At 44.1% G+C, this 15,077-nt stretch overlaps 2 protein-coding genes across 3 annotated transcripts; both read left to right on the forward strand.

The window, feature by feature from the left end:
• Nucleotides 1-3,386: 3,386 nt before the first annotated feature.
• On the forward strand, nucleotides 3,387-5,644 carry LOC133898341 (anthocyanidin 5,3-O-glucosyltransferase-like). Its single transcript, XM_062339008.1, has one exon. The coding sequence runs from the start codon at nucleotides 3,494-3,496 to the stop codon at nucleotides 5,003-5,005; it is 1,512 nt and encodes a 503-aa protein (XP_062194992.1). The 5' UTR covers nucleotides 3,387-3,493; the 3' UTR covers nucleotides 5,006-5,644.
• A 1,522-nt stretch (nucleotides 5,645-7,166) lies between these two features.
• On the forward strand, nucleotides 7,167-11,299 carry LOC133899371 (biotin synthase, mitochondrial-like). Of its 2 annotated transcripts, none has more exons than XM_062340362.1 (6): nucleotides 7,167-7,385; nucleotides 9,419-9,598; nucleotides 9,794-9,900; nucleotides 10,161-10,366; nucleotides 10,511-10,650; nucleotides 10,860-11,299. In XM_062340362.1, exons 1-6 carry the CDS (start codon nucleotides 7,182-7,184, stop codon nucleotides 11,163-11,165), a joined length of 1,143 nt encoding a protein of 380 aa, XP_062196346.1. In that variant the 5' UTR covers nucleotides 7,167-7,181; the 3' UTR covers nucleotides 11,166-11,299. The 2 variants fall into 2 exon arrangements, with proteins under 2 accessions (XP_062196346.1, XP_062196347.1); XM_062340363.1 differs by having other exon boundaries at nucleotides 7,202-7,385; nucleotides 9,398-9,598.
• The last annotated feature ends 3,778 nt before the right edge of the window (nucleotides 11,300-15,077 follow it).

Consider the following 15,077-nt stretch of genomic DNA (forward strand, 5'->3'; position numbering starts at 1 on the left):
TCGGTCAGTGGTGCTATATGACCCATCATCTAGCCTGATCGGCTCATCCGCCATGGCCCACTGAGTCCCTGGATTCGTCATGGCAATCTTCTGCAGCAGTCTCGGAGCATTGTTGTATGACTCTTCGAAGCTTCCAAACAGCATCTTCAACGCCTTCTGCTTCGCTCGCCACGCGGTGTGGTAATTGATAAGCATGCCAGTCTTAGTGTGCACCTCCCCCATAATCGATTTTGGCGACAAACAAATTTCTGTGCCAATAAGCGTGATGAGGAGTTGGGCTACGAACCTCGCATCAACGGCGTGGCTCACATTCCTAATAGCCTCTTCGCTGCATGTATGTGGGGTGTGTCTACTAATCACAAAATAGTTCTCATATTTCGGCTGATGTGCTCGTACGAAGTAAGGGCAATTCGGGTGCTTCGTACACCTGACCTCATACTCCGTAGGGTTAGACCGGGCGCACTTGTGGTCCCTTCTTGTTATTACAGCATAGTTGCTAATAAAGTGGATGACCTCCCCTCTGTTACGAAACTGTTGCCCGACCTGAATGTCGCTATTCTGGTATCCCCAGTTAGATAAGGTGTTATACTCAACGACGACACACTCCAGGAGCCCAGTACCACGAAAGTACTGGATCGCCGGGACCGGGTCATCATTGTCAGCAGCTTCTTCATCCCCGCTACCACCGTCTTCATTATCCATGCATCCTGCATCGACCTCACCAGGGTCCACTCTACCTCCCTCTCTACTGGAACTGCCCTCCCCGACATGCCCTCCATCCTCTTCATGCATCACCTCCTGGCTTGAGCCTTCCACAGTGGTCACTGCATCACCTTGCACCAGTCGTGACACTATGTTTACATACACCGCCATATCAAAGTTCTCCTTCAATGCCTTGCGTGAGTACAAAGCCCATGCGTTGTTCCTACTCATCTCGAACAACGTATGGACAATGACCGAGCTATTTGGAACAAGCCGCGGCCGTACACCCTCTAAGACAACAGTATGGGACTGCTGGTTCACACGCAAAAGACGCATAATATGTGATTTCAGGCCATCTAGATCAATAGGTACCTCAACCGAACTCTCTATGTGCTGGCAGTTCTGAATTGTTACAAGTCTCCCGTGCAAAACTGTGGGACGTTCTCCATAATAAATATGAAAAATCATACCGTATCTCTAAATAAATATACATGTAATAAATAATAAGTACAAAAATAATACTAATTAAATAGTGCAATATACAACTAATATGCATCTTTGTTGCTACTGGACACTATCTTCTACGGTTCTACCAAACCTAAGTGATTAAACTAATTAATCAAGTTAATTGATTAATTATATTACTTTAATAAAACTAATTACCTAGATTAAATCACGTAAATTCATGTTACTATATTAAGTAAAGAATCTAATCACACTTACTAATAAAACTTATATAACCCAACTAAATCATTAATTTAAATACTCTAATTTACCAAAATAATATAATTAATCAAATGTACTTGAATAAATTTAACAATATACTGACGAAATGACTAATATACTTCTGAACGAACTAAGAAAAATCTAATTATAATTACTAATTAACTACGTAATTATATTACTTTAATAAAACTAATTACCTAGATTAAATCCCGTAAATTCATGTTACTATATTAAGTAAAGAATCTAATCACACTTACTAATAAAAATTATATAACCCAACTAAATCATTAATTTAAATACTCTAATTTACCAAAATAATATAATTAATCAAATGTACTTGAATGAATTTAACAATATAGTGACGAAATGATTAATATACTTCTGAACGAACTAAGAAAAATCTAATTATAATTACTAATTAACTACGTAATCTAAAAACTTACCTTAAGGAAATTGAGCGCGGCTGCTGCTCGCGTTGATCCTCTCCGGCTGCCCCCTCTGCTCGAGCTGCTTCTCCTAGCGTTGCTCCGTTGCTACTCTCTTCTCTCCACTGCTGCTCTCTTTTCTTCTCCCTTCTCTCCTTTGCTGCTCTCTTCTCTTCTCCCTTCTCTCCTTTGCTGCTCTCTTCTCTTCTCCCTTCTCTCTTCTGCGAGCCAGGGCTTTTATTAAGCGCAAAAGCAGCATCCCGCTGGCACGCACACACCGAAAGCATCGACAGGACGTGAAAGTGACATGATGTACTGAATTCGGCAACTGAGGTGCCGAATACGGCACTGTGGGCTGTATTCGGCACCTCAGTTGCCGAATACAGCAGAGTACAGGGTGTATTCGGCAACTGAGGTGCCGAATACAGCCCACAGTGCCGTATTCGGCACCTCAGTTGCCGAATACGGTGTTTTCGGATTTTCAGTTTCCGAAATTCAAATTTCGGTATTTGAGATACCGAATACGAGTGCTAGATTTGCAAATACGTCGACATGTTGTCTATTTTCGTAAATACGGTCGCGTATGTTGTCTAAATTTCCAAATTTGCCAGAGCCTACAGAATGGTATATTATGAAGCCGGGCAAAATCCTAATGACACTAGCCAGTTATAGAACTATGTGATGGTATTTTTTAAACAGTTAATTTTATAATAACACAAAACAAATTAACCTTAATACAATGAAGATAGTCAGTATTTGGAATAACGACCGTCCCTCGTGAACATTTCTCTTTTTTTTTTTTTTTACTTTTTTGTCTCCTGAATTCATTTGCACTGAATTTTTTGGGATGATGCGGAACTGTAATACCCGTCTCTAGCATTTTTTCTAGAATTTTTAGTTGATATTTGAATCGTGGATTTGAAGTGCAATGGTGCCAGTGTGTGGTCAGTATTTGGAATAACCACCAACCTATTTCTCTTTTTTATTTCTCCGTCTCCCGAATTCATTTGCGCCTGAATTTTTGTGGGATGATGCAGAACTGTAAGACTCGTCCCTAGAATTTTTTTCTAGAATTTTTAGTTAATATTTGTATCATGCATTTGAAATGCAATGGTATCAGGGGTGGCCGGTCAAATAACGACCACCGATGAACACTTGTCATGTTGTGCTCCTCCCTCTCCCGAACTAATTTGCATCTGAATTCTTGTGTGCGGCTTCCAAACTTGAATCCCCGTGTGTAGCCACTTTTCCAGAATTTTTGGTCGTGATTTGTGTGGTAAGGAAGAGATTTTGAAGGAGTCATAGGCAGACCGATCAATAGGTTAAGTAGGACGGTCATCTAACCTTCTCGGTCATGAGATCTCTATATCGACTACTTTACATCATATTTTTTAATTATTAGTATTACTGATTTATGATTAAACGGTTGATCTGTTATATCTATATATTTTTTGAGTGGGTCCGTTACCGGAAGCGGGTGATAGGTGTTTCAATCCGGCCACTTCCTCCGTCCGACGCCTTCCACCTGCACGTGGATAACCAAGTCAGCTACTTTCTTCTTCGTCTCCACTCCCCTCCACCTGCACGTCAGCTTTATTCACCGATCTTGCTCGACTACCTGTTGACTAGCCACTTCCAGCATGGACGAGAAGAAAGCCATGAAGCCGGCCATCGTTCTGTACCCCGGCGCCGGCTGGGTCGGCCACGTCCTCCCGATGACAGAGCTCGCCAAGGCCTTCGTCAACCACGGCTACCACGTCACCATGGTGCTCATCCAGTCGTCCGATTTTGGGGATGCCAGCGACGTTGTCCGGCGCGTCGCTGCCTCCAACCCGTCCATCTCCGTCCGCGTCCTCTCGCCGGTCCCGTCGCCCGGCTTCTCCAGCTCCGCCGCCGGCAAGACTATTAACCCTCTGCTCCACATGCTCCAGCTGCTGCGCCGGTACAACAGGGAGCTCGAGCGCTTCCTCCGCTCCATCCCGCGGCAAAGCCTGCGCTGCCTCGTCGTAGACATGTTCTGCGTTGACGCCATCGACGTCGCGGCGAGGGTGGGCGTCCCGGCGTACACGTTCTTCGCCTCGTGCGCCTCGGCGCTGGCCGTCTTGACCCAGGTCCCGGCGCTGCTCGCCGGTAGGCAAACGGGCTTGAAGGAGCTGGGGGACGCGCCGCTCGAGTTCCTCGGCGTCCCGCTGGTGCCGGCGTCGCATCTCATCAGGGGCCTGCTCGAGCACCCGGACGACGAGCGGTGCAGGGCCATGGCGGACGTCTGGACGCGCTGCACGAGCACTAGGGGCCTCCTGGTGAACACGTTCGAGTCGTTGGAGAGCCGCGCGGCGCGGGCGCTCAGGGACCCCCGGTGCGTTCCCGGCCGTGTGCTGCCGCCAATCTATTGCGTCGGGCCGTTGGTTCGCGACGGCGCGATGGGTCAGGGCAACGCGGAGAGGCACGAGTGCCTTGCGTGGCTCGACGTGCAGCCGGAGTGCAGCGTCGTGTTCCTCAGCTTCGGGAGCAAGGGCTCGCACCCGGTGGAGCAGCTAAAGGAGATCGCCGATGGCCTGGACAAGTCCGGGCACCGGTTCCTCTGGGTCGTGCGCACGCCGCCAGCTGGCAGCGATGAACCGAACAGGCCCTCGGAGCAACGCCATGAACCGGACCTCGACGCGCTCCTACCATATGGGTTCTTGCAGCGGACCATGAACCGGGGCTTCGTCGTCAAGTCGTGGGCGCCGCAGGTGTGCGTACTCCACCACCCGGCTACCGGAGCGTTCGTGACACACTGCGGGTGGAACTCGACATTGGAGAGCATCACGGCGGGGGTGCCGATGCTGTGCTGGCCGCTGCACGCGGAGCAGAAGATGAACAAGGTATTCATGACAGAGGACATGGGCGTCGCGGTGGAGATGGAGGGGTACATGACAGGTTTCGTCAGCGCCGAAGAGGTGGAGGCGAAGGTGCGTCTGGTGATGGAGTCCGAAGAGGGGAGAGAGCTCAGGGCGCGAGCGGTGGCGCGCAGGAAAGAAGCACGGGCGGCGTTGGATGACGGAGGCTCGTCGCAGGCGGCGTTTGTTCGGTTCTTGTCGGACGTGGAGAATCTTTTTCAGGGCAGCTTGCCGAGTGACGAATTCTGTAAATGCTCTTCGCGTCTTTGTTGATTTCGTTCTCCGACTTCCCATCAATCCTCGTGTCCTGCTTCCATGTGTAAACTCTGCGCTTTGTGTCTGAGAACCATCAAAGAACAGGTAGATGACGAATTCGAGTTCAGCATTTCAAAGATTTCATCTAAGTCCCGCTTCCCAGATGCATTTGAGAAGGAATCTGGACCTCTGCGCCTGCTGCCCGCCGCTGCGAATTCCCGCTGCCCGCCGTCCTCTCAATGTCGTAGCGATTTCTTCCTTCCGTCGCCCAGCTCGCAAGCATCTAGGCACCCGCGCCATCCCCCTCGCGTGCGAGCTCGCCGCCATCCCGGAGGTCCCCCCTGCGCAGTTGGATTCACGCGTGCCAGCTCGCCGCCATTCCGTCCGACGTTGTTCAAGCGAGCGATGCGTCGGTTCAGCGTGGCGTAGTGGACCTACTCTTTCCCGCTGACGATGCTGGCATTGGCGGCGGCGGAGTACGTGCTGGTGCTGGCGCTCACCGTGTTGTCCATGGTCGTCACCCTCGTGCTTATGGTCTTCACTGTCCTGTGCACCGGCGACCTGATGTCCGTGACCCATCAGGACGACGGCCGGAGTTGGGGGTGGTGGTCGGAAAGAATGGAGACGGCGACCGAGGGAACGAGTCGGGCACAAGAACGGGAGAGGGAACGAGTCGGGCACAAGAACGGGAGGGTCATTTCGTCCCGAGGAAAGCTGTCGTGAAGGCGGAGCGGTATTTGGTGGTAGAATATGGAGAAAATAGATAGGTTTTGTACTCAAAGCCAGATGCTTTACGATATTTGAAGCTTGTTCTACGATGTATGCCAGCGCCGATCAATTTTGATCAAACTGCTAAGAACCAACCAACTCCGACGCAGCACCAAATCCAAAGCAGGTGCTACAAATCAATCGACAAGGATGATCACCAAACGCATTAGAAAATCAATCTGGGCGAGCTAGAAAGCCCCCTCAAAACCGGCGGAGATCGACAGGCAGGAAGCCGGAAAGGTGTGTGTGCGGTCTGGCAAACGGGAGCGAATGATTTGCCCCCAGCTCATCGCCCTCCCTCCGAGTTCTCGCCACCGTCAAGATTCAACCAAAGTGTCGAAGACGTGGCAAATATTTTTCTCTCGAACATATAGAAGAATCACATACCATTATACTAGTATGAGAGATTTTTTATTACAATTCATAAATATATCTTACAATTTCTGTTAACTGTCTTTGAACGAGAATACCAGTATCAAAGTATTACAGCATCTTCTATCATTATTATAATATTATTTATTTTTTCTATCTTCAGTAGATATCTTATTTACTACCTTTCTTTCCTTTACTTCTTTCTTAAAATCCACTATCATTTTCTATAAACTTCTCTATAAACAGTAGCAGTATAATACGATAGTTGTTAGCCTCCTGACCTAACAAATTGCTGTTCTTCAAGTGGTAGAGCCACTTTGTGGCCTCAGATAAGCCGCGTCTCATGAGTTGTTGTGATTTGTGAATGTGTCTTCAATATGTAACAATCTTCAGTGATTGGTCTTTCAAACCGGTTTGGAGTAGCTCACCTAACACAGGATGTTACTGTTCTAGTCCAATTGAGATCTCGAAGTTCTTGTGCGACTACGACTAAATTTTCTTGTTGAGATCACCGGTTTTTTAATGCCTAAATGATTAAACGAAGAATACTTAAAAAGAACTAGGTATTTTGTGTTGTGAAGAAAATAAATTTATACACTGCATGCGCTGGTATTTTGTGTTGAAATCTTATTGCATCTGTGGATCTAAACCGCCGATAACTTTTCACAACATTTTATTTTATTTCGAAGTCATAGCTCACTGTAGCAACTGGGGAGCAAAATCTTGAATTATCTCCGAACAATTTTTGTTAGAGTACATAATTTTTTGACGAAGAATTTTTTTTCTTTCAGCGTTTTAACGATTTTTTTTCACGATTTTTGTTGTTTTAAAGATCATTCTCTTTAAGATAATATTTTTCTGTTTCTTTTTACAAATCTATTTAAAAGAAAGTTATTAAAGATAAGTAAAAATAAAGAAAATAAGGATGAAGAGAGGAATGAGAAGGGAACTAAATGAGAATATAGTTGTGTATGGTCTTACGGCCGACTCCCTCCCTCCCTCGGCCGTATCGCCACTACTCCTATCCCTTTCCGGCTACCTAGCTCGCCTGCCCATGATGCTGCTCGCGCGGAGCCTGCGCTCCCGCCTCCGCTCCCGCCTCCGCCCGCCGCTTGCGGGGGCGGCGGCGTTCTCGTCGGCGTCGGCGGCCGCGGCGGAGGCGGAGCGCGCGATACGGGACGGGCCCCGGAACGACTGGAGCCGGCCCGAGATCCAGGCCGTCTACGACTCCGCGCTCCTCGACCTCCTCTTCCACGGGGTACGTACGCCCGCCTTCCCCCTCCCTCCTGGGCCGGACACCTCGCGATCCCAAAACCCCCCGTTAATTCTTCGGTTTTGTTCGTGTCTGGTGCTGGTAATGGCTGAAATTTGTTGAAATGTTTCGCCTTTAAGCTTCTGAATGAGCGGTGCCGGCCGAAGATTTGCTGGCAAGGTAGCACCTTTAGGGGCTTTGGACTGTGGAAGGTGGATTATCGGTGCCGGAGGTGAAGCCTTTATTCCTAGAAGCGCTGGCTAAGCTCGTTTTGCTGGTTATCCATCTTGCGAAGCAAAGAAATGTTCAGTCATGAAAGGACTGCCTAGATACTTGTTTTTAATTTCTTCATGCGCTTTGTAAGTACTGTTGTAGTTATCTTAATATATGACTTATACAGTTTGGTCTTCTCCTACTGTTCCATTAAAAAAAGAAGACTGAATTGCACAAAACTACATGTATTATGCCATTTGTAACACAAAACTACAAATATTGTGACTAGCAATATAAAACTAAAGTTTTGTGCACCAATTTCACACAAAACCCGATTTAATTGGATTCACCCAAAAAGTGGTCTTATATTTCTTTAAAAAATTCTAGAACTTTTTGTACGTGTTCTATAATCCATGTGCAACCCATTTTAATTGGATTCACCCAAAAAGTATGTGTAGAATTTAAACTAAATTTTTTCAAAAAAACTACTTTTATAACTCCTAACAATTGTTAGGGCCTTAAATTAAATCTAAATTTTTTGGAAAATTCACTAATATTCTTATTATATGATGTACTAATTTCTAAAATTATTTTCATCTCTATATTATATGGTGAAAAAGTGATTTCCTTTGTAATGCTCCATTCATATACTCACAATGGAACTTATTTTTTTACCATATAACATAGGGCTGAAAATAATTTGAGAAATTAGTCCATCATATAAGAAGAATATTAGTGAATTTTCCCAGATTTTTTGGATTTTATTTGAGGCCCTAACAATTGTTAGGAGTTATAAAAGTAGCCTTTTTGGAGAATTTTAGTTTGCATTCTACACATGGTTTTTGGGTGAATCCAATTAAAATGGGTTGCACATGGATTATGGAACATAAAAAAAAAGTTATAGGATTTTTGGAGAAACATAAGACCATTTTTTGAATGGATTCAATTAAAATCGGGTTTTGTGTGAAATTGGTGCATAATACTTGTAGTTTTGTGTTACAAATGGCACAATACTTGTAGTTTTGTGCAATTCACTCAAAAAAGAATAAAGGTTGTATTTTGCTAGTGCCTAGTGAAATTGGAGAAGTGGAGATTGTTGTAGTGGCAGCTGGGGGTTAATGCCAAAGGTTTCACTTTTGGGGATTTCTTGTTCTCGTGGATGCAGTTAGCGATAGGGACGGACATTTCAGCTCGTGGGGCTTTGGGATGAGAACAGTGGATATTTCTGTTTATTTTCTACGATTGTGGCATTGTGGTATGCGTTCAACATTCACGTCCTATCGTTTCTTGGAATTAGTAGCTACATAATATTGATCTGCCGCCTGAGTTATTAACTTTCTTCCTATGGTGGTAATAAGCAGCAGCTCTGTCACTTTAGGCTTTAGGGCCTTTTAGCAGTTGAGGGTCCCAATTGTTGATAGTGATGTCAACTTGATTGAGCTTTTCTGTACTTAGCATCCAAGATTTTTTCACTCACATTCTATGGACACTAAAAAGTGGTCATTGAAACAAAGAATCATAATAAGTAGCATTATATTATGTTTGGGTTGTGGAGACTTGTTAATGGTTTAGCGTTGCCTTAAGAAGATGACAACCTTTTCATTATGTAAAAGTTTTTTTAGCTTAATGTGTATACTTGTGCCAGAAAAGATACCAAACGGTGCATACTATGTTATAAAGAAATGTTCTTTTACAATATCATTTTACCATCAGTGGAGTATTTAGCATTCATGTGACCATGCCAGTTAATACTTAATAGGCTAACAACAATTCTGAACCACCTTTTCTTCTTCTGATTTATCCAGCAACTACTTGCATTCTTTCAGGCTCAGGTCCATAGGAGTGTTCACAAATTTAGAGAAGTGCAGCAGTGCACACTTCTTTCAATAAAAACTGGTGGATGCAGTGAGGATTGTTCATACTGCCCTCAGTCCTCAAGATACAATACTGGATTGAAGGCCCAAAAACTAGTGAACAAAGATGCTGTCTTAGAAGCAGCAAAAAAGGTACTGTTTGTGTAATTATTTTCTGGGAGATGAATAACTTCATTTCAATTGTTGATCTATTACTCCTGCAAACTGATGATATAACTTTTTATTCTTGACTGTAGACTTTATGGTTCATGAAATTCTGTGTTATATTAGTATTATTTCACAGTACACCTATTTACATATATATTTTTTTGAAATATTATCTTTCAGGCAAAAGAGGCTGGGAGCACCCGGTTTTGCATGGGAGCCGCATGGAGAGAAACCGTCGGCAGGAAAACACATTTCAACCAGATTCTTGAATATGTCAAGGAAATAAGGTATTCATTGGAAAATTTTATACAGTAGAACTATGTTATATGGTACAAGCTATGCATAACCATGCACAAGTTCTCTTCTAGGTCATGTCCTGTTCTCATGTCTTTATTCACTTCATTTATATTTTTTAAAAAACTAACTTTCTCTATCACTTACAATGTATAGGTCATTGGCTTACGGCCTTAATGCATAAAATATGATAAAATATTTAGTCAACATTTATTTTAACATTTTAGTGTGCGTTGGATAATTATCTTTGCAGGGGTATGGGGATGGAGGTCTGTTGCACGCTGGGCATGATAGAGAAACAACAAGCCGAGGAACTCAAGAAGGCTGGTCTTACAGCATATAATCATAACCTAGATACATCAAGAGAGTATTATCCCAACATTATTACCACAAGATCGTACGATGATAGACTGCAGACTCTTCAGCATGTCCGTGAAGCTGGAATAAGCGTTTGCTCAGGTGATCTTTTGAAAGCACTGGTATTTCTAGCGTTCATTATGCCAGGGCTATCCTGCATAATAAGCATTTGTTTTCCAGCTTAAAAATTCTTGGAAATGTATCCGTCTTCGGTGTATAATTTGGTGCACCATTTCTTTTGTGCAGGTGGAATAATTGGTCTTGGGGAGGCAGAGGAGGACCGTGTAGGGTTGTTGCATACACTAGCGACCTTGCCTACACACCCAGAGAGCGTTCCTATTAATGCATTAATTGCTGTAAAAGGCACGCCTCTTGAGGATCAGAAGGTATTATGTACTGTTGATTATTTTATGTAGTTTAGATGCTTGCAGATTGTGTGTGAGCATACATTTTGGACATGAAAAAAAATGCATGGATCGCTATATAATACAAGAGTTTCATACATATTATCAACTACGGTGTGCAGACTTTAACTGGGTTTAAGATTATACATGCTTTTTTGTATTTGTTTGTGCTAACCAACGTCCAATATCAGCCTGTAGAGATCTGGGAAATGATCCGCATGATTGCTACTGCTCGAATTGTAATGCCAAAGGCAATGGTGAGGCTTTCAGCAGGCCGAGTACGGTTCTCCATGCCTGAACAAGCGCTCTGCTTCCTTGCTGGGGCCAACTCCATCTTTGCTGGTGAGAAACTTCTGACGACTGCGAACAACGACTTTGATGCTGACCAGGCGATGTTCAAGATCCTTGGTCTAATTCCCAAGGCTCCAAGCTTTGGCAGCGAAGAGGCGGTGGCTCCAGCAAACACAGAAAGATGTGAGCAAGCTGCTTCAATGTAAAACATCGGAAAAGATTCCAGACATCACATTCGGTGTGAGACTAGCACTATCGTCAACTAGAGCATTGTATTGTAGAAACCACTATATCTTGTAGTCACTCGAGATTGATTAAGTAAAATATGGAGTTCTCTGAACCACCTTTCCTGGATAGGCATTGTATGATGTATCCAGCTTCTGTCTTTTATCTCTCTCCGAGCTGCTCCACTGAATCAAATGGGCCGACAGTTATGAACTTGTGATCAGGGTTTGGAGTAGCAGCAGCCACATGGTTCTTGGATTGCCAATGAGATTTCGTCCAGTTACAGACGGATTACCAGACCGGATTGTGATTGATCAGTGGTAGTTTTGCTGCAAACCCGATGATGGTGCAATGGTGGATGCATAAGCATGGCAGAGATAGACTTTGGTGTCAATTGTTCAACCTTGTACCCTGGTGTCGTGATACGCATGGCATGCTGCCGTCCAGGTGATTGATTCTAATAATACACATCATCATTGCTTGAAGGGGGCAGCAGATTGCCATTGCCTCTGCTTAAGGTCATGATTAGCTCAAGATCCTGAGGAGTTAAAATTTATAAGCATCAGACACAATTCTCTTTGGAATAATTTATCTCCTGCCAAGCAATCTTTGAAACTGCCCCCATTCTCCTTCAACATCAGTTCTGTATAAGGGTTTCAATGTTATATTTTAAACCAAGGGAGAATCCTGGAGATGCATACGATCCGCATACACCACACTCACAACATCGTCCCATCTCATTCTCATAACTCATACATCACAGCATCATTTTCATTGTGAAGCAATAGTTAAGCTATATAGCTCGCGAACGATGGTCAAACTATCACTCGACTTCTACTGATGATATATGTATTGCTAAGCATCTCGGATAACTTTTAAATTAGACAACAACATTGTTATACCCCAGGTGATAAAGATATAGATCATCAATAGTTTAAGATAGGAACGATGTATTGACATAAGTTCTATCCACAATTTCCGGCATTGACTCGCTAACATGGATAACATACATAAAACGATAATTTATCAAATTAGACACCACGTGATATAAAGTAAAAGGTGAAATATACTTAGATGTTTGTCTTGTTGCTTCGACGCTTCACTTACATACAGTTTCGGTTCGGTGTCGACCTCGACCGCTTGAACCATCGACGTATCACTCTCTAGAATATTTAAGAACGCATCGAATAAATAAAAGAATGAATAGAAATGTATGCTTATGATACGTGATCATGAACGAGATGAAATGCGCAATGTTTTGAAAACATTTGCAAAAGAACACTTAAGCGATTGGGTTAAAAGATGTTTGAACCTCGTATAAGATAACCTAAGGTCACAATATACTAAGTAGCTGTCGGTTATGCCGGCCTAGACGGCGGTCAGACTGTGGAGGTCGAACAGAGAAGAAAACAACACTGAGTAGACCTGGCGGTTAAATCAGACCTAGTGACGGTCTGACTCATGATTATGGAGTTTGACTGGGAGTTTGACCAGCCAAATCATAACCTGGCAGTTAGACCGCTGGGTCTGGTTGACGTCATCTCGGCAAGGTCGCCGGCAAAGGCTCCGGCTATGCCTTCGACCGTGAAAGGTAAAAAATACTATACAGGATTATAAAAGTATTTCTTGAGTGATTTGGGTACATGCATAGGATCAAACTTGAGAACTCATGGATAAAGTCCATAGTTAGGGTGAAGCTCGGGCCTAAACAAAATGTACTTAACATCATGATTAGCTCAAGATCCAGAGGAGTTAAAATCTATAAACATTTTCACACAATTCTCTTTGGAATAATTTATCTCTTGCCACTGCAATCTTTAGAACTGCCCCCATTCTATTTTAACATCAGTTCTATATAAGGGCTTCGATGTTTTATTTTAAACCAAGGGAAAATTCCGTAGATGGATATGACCCACACAACCCACACTCACAACAGCACATGCACATACACGCCTGTGCGTCATTAGGCTTTTGGAGCGCGGTAAAACATGTTGTACCACTGAACTTGCACACGTGTATGACCCATATTTTGACTGAGATTTAATCACAAAGGAAAGAGTGAGGCACACATATCTGAAGAATCGAACCTAGGTGGGCAGTGAGCTCAACGGTGTCGCTTGCCAATATAAAAAATCAATATCACCTTAAAAGAAGAAGAAAATCTTAAACATCACTGAAGATTTGTGCCGATATCTCTAGTGAGTATATTTTATATTTGTTTGTTTTATAAACCACCCTTATTTAGTCTTAGTGATCAATTTGTGAAAAAAATTGGATGTTACATAAATGAGGTAGGGACATTTCAAGGGGTTTAGCTAGGGGGTGTTTTTGGATGAATACCATAACATGCCACGCCATAGTTTAGGCATGTTGTATCTCCTTACCATGGTGTTTATTTGCTTCCTAGAGTTTGGCATTTCATACCTCCTTATCCTAGTATTTGCTTGCTTAGAGGAGTTTGGTGTGCCAAAAAAAAGTTAGGCACTGGCCAAATGATTTACCACAACATTTCTCACCGTGAGTGTGGCCCTAAAATCATCCGCCACGCATGTGGCACAACATGCGCATGGAGACGAAATATGTGCTACCCTTGCTGTCTGATAAAAGGCCTATGAAGCAACGAAAGAAGCCACCAATTATAATGGTATTGTTAGATTCATCATAAAAATACTTTAAAGAAATTATTGTATAACAATTTATCTATAAAGATTCATGATCAAAGTTTGACTAGCCAAATCGAATTTGGAAGTTACTAGCTAAGTCATAAGCAGGGATGACAATGAGTCTAGATCTGTCGGGTTGTACCACCCTATATCCGCACCTGTGTGAAAAAATCACAACAACTACAGATATCATACCTGCACACGAGTACGATATTTACCCGTACCCATACTCATGTGGGTAACTGGTAACCAGCATGTTACCCGTACCCGACAACTCGCCCTTAATAGCCGGGAGGGGCGATAGAGGGGGAGGCAGTGGCAGCTGCCAAGAGGAGCGATGAAAGAGGTAACGACGACGGTCGGGATGGTCAACTGAGGAGGAGCGGTGGCGGTCGGGAGGGGTGATAGTTGAGAAGGGTGATGGTGGAGGCGGCACCAACGGCCAAGAGGGGCTATGAAGGCGGTGGGCGAGAGGGGTGACGAAGAGGCAATGGCCGAGAGAGGTGGCAGAGGGGGCAACGGTCAAGAAGGGTGACAGAGGTGGCAGCGTCGACGGCCAAGGGGGGTGATGATGATAGCGACCGGGAGGGGCAACAGAGGGGGCGATGGTGGCGACAGCTGGGAGGGGTTCAGAGGTGGTTGGGAGGGGTCGCCGAGAGGGTGGTGTCTAGGGTTCACGGTGTGGACTAATCGGGCTAGTTGGGCCTAGGTGGGCGATATTTGCTGGTGGCCTGGGAAACTAAGGACCTATAGATATACTGGGATGAGTAGTAGGAGAATTAACCCATACTCGTTCCACCCGATGGGTGACTATTTTGCCTGTTAACAGACCCGCGAGTACAAGAATTGGTCCATATCTGGTCTTTAATAGAGTAATTACCTGCCGAGTATCGGGTTTCAAGACCTTGTTGCCATCTTCTACCCGTACGTTGTAACGAAAATACAAACATTGGATGCGATAAACATCAAACACAAACTCAAGGTATAGAGATGTGGGTGCGCTACGGGAGCGTCGCTGAACGAATGCATTAGGAGTGATGCCATAGTATGCTTTCAGATGAGATTCAAAAAGATGAGCAGATCATACGCTAATTTTTCTTTTTTTAATAAAACCGATCCTATATCTGTAGCCGGTAATAAGACGGAAAGGCTAGAGGACGAGATTTAGCAAAAATAGGTACATTATTAGAATTTTAGAGATTTTTATTATATAGGAGTAGAATATGAAAA

Source organism: Phragmites australis, chromosome 18, assembly GCF_958298935.1.
Source record: "Phragmites australis chromosome 18, lpPhrAust1.1, whole genome shotgun sequence".
NCBI lineage: Eukaryota > Viridiplantae > Streptophyta > Magnoliopsida > Poales > Poaceae > Phragmites > Phragmites australis.

Coding starts and splice junctions, on each gene's coding strand:
- LOC133898341 (XM_062339008.1), top strand. CDS start 3,494: ATGGACGAGAAGAAAGCCATGAAGCCGGCCATCGTTCTGTACCCCGGC.
- LOC133899371 (XM_062340362.1), top strand. CDS start 7,182: ATGATGCTGCTCGCGCGGAGCCTGCGCTCCCGCCTCCGCTCCCGCCTC. Junction 9,599..9,793: donor TCTTAGAAGCAGCAAAAAAG/GTACTGTTTGTG, acceptor ATTATCTTTCAG/GCAAAAGAGGCTGGGAGCAC. Junction 9,901..10,160: donor GAATATGTCAAGGAAATAAG/GTATTCATTGGA, acceptor TTATCTTTGCAG/GGGTATGGGGATGGAGGTCT.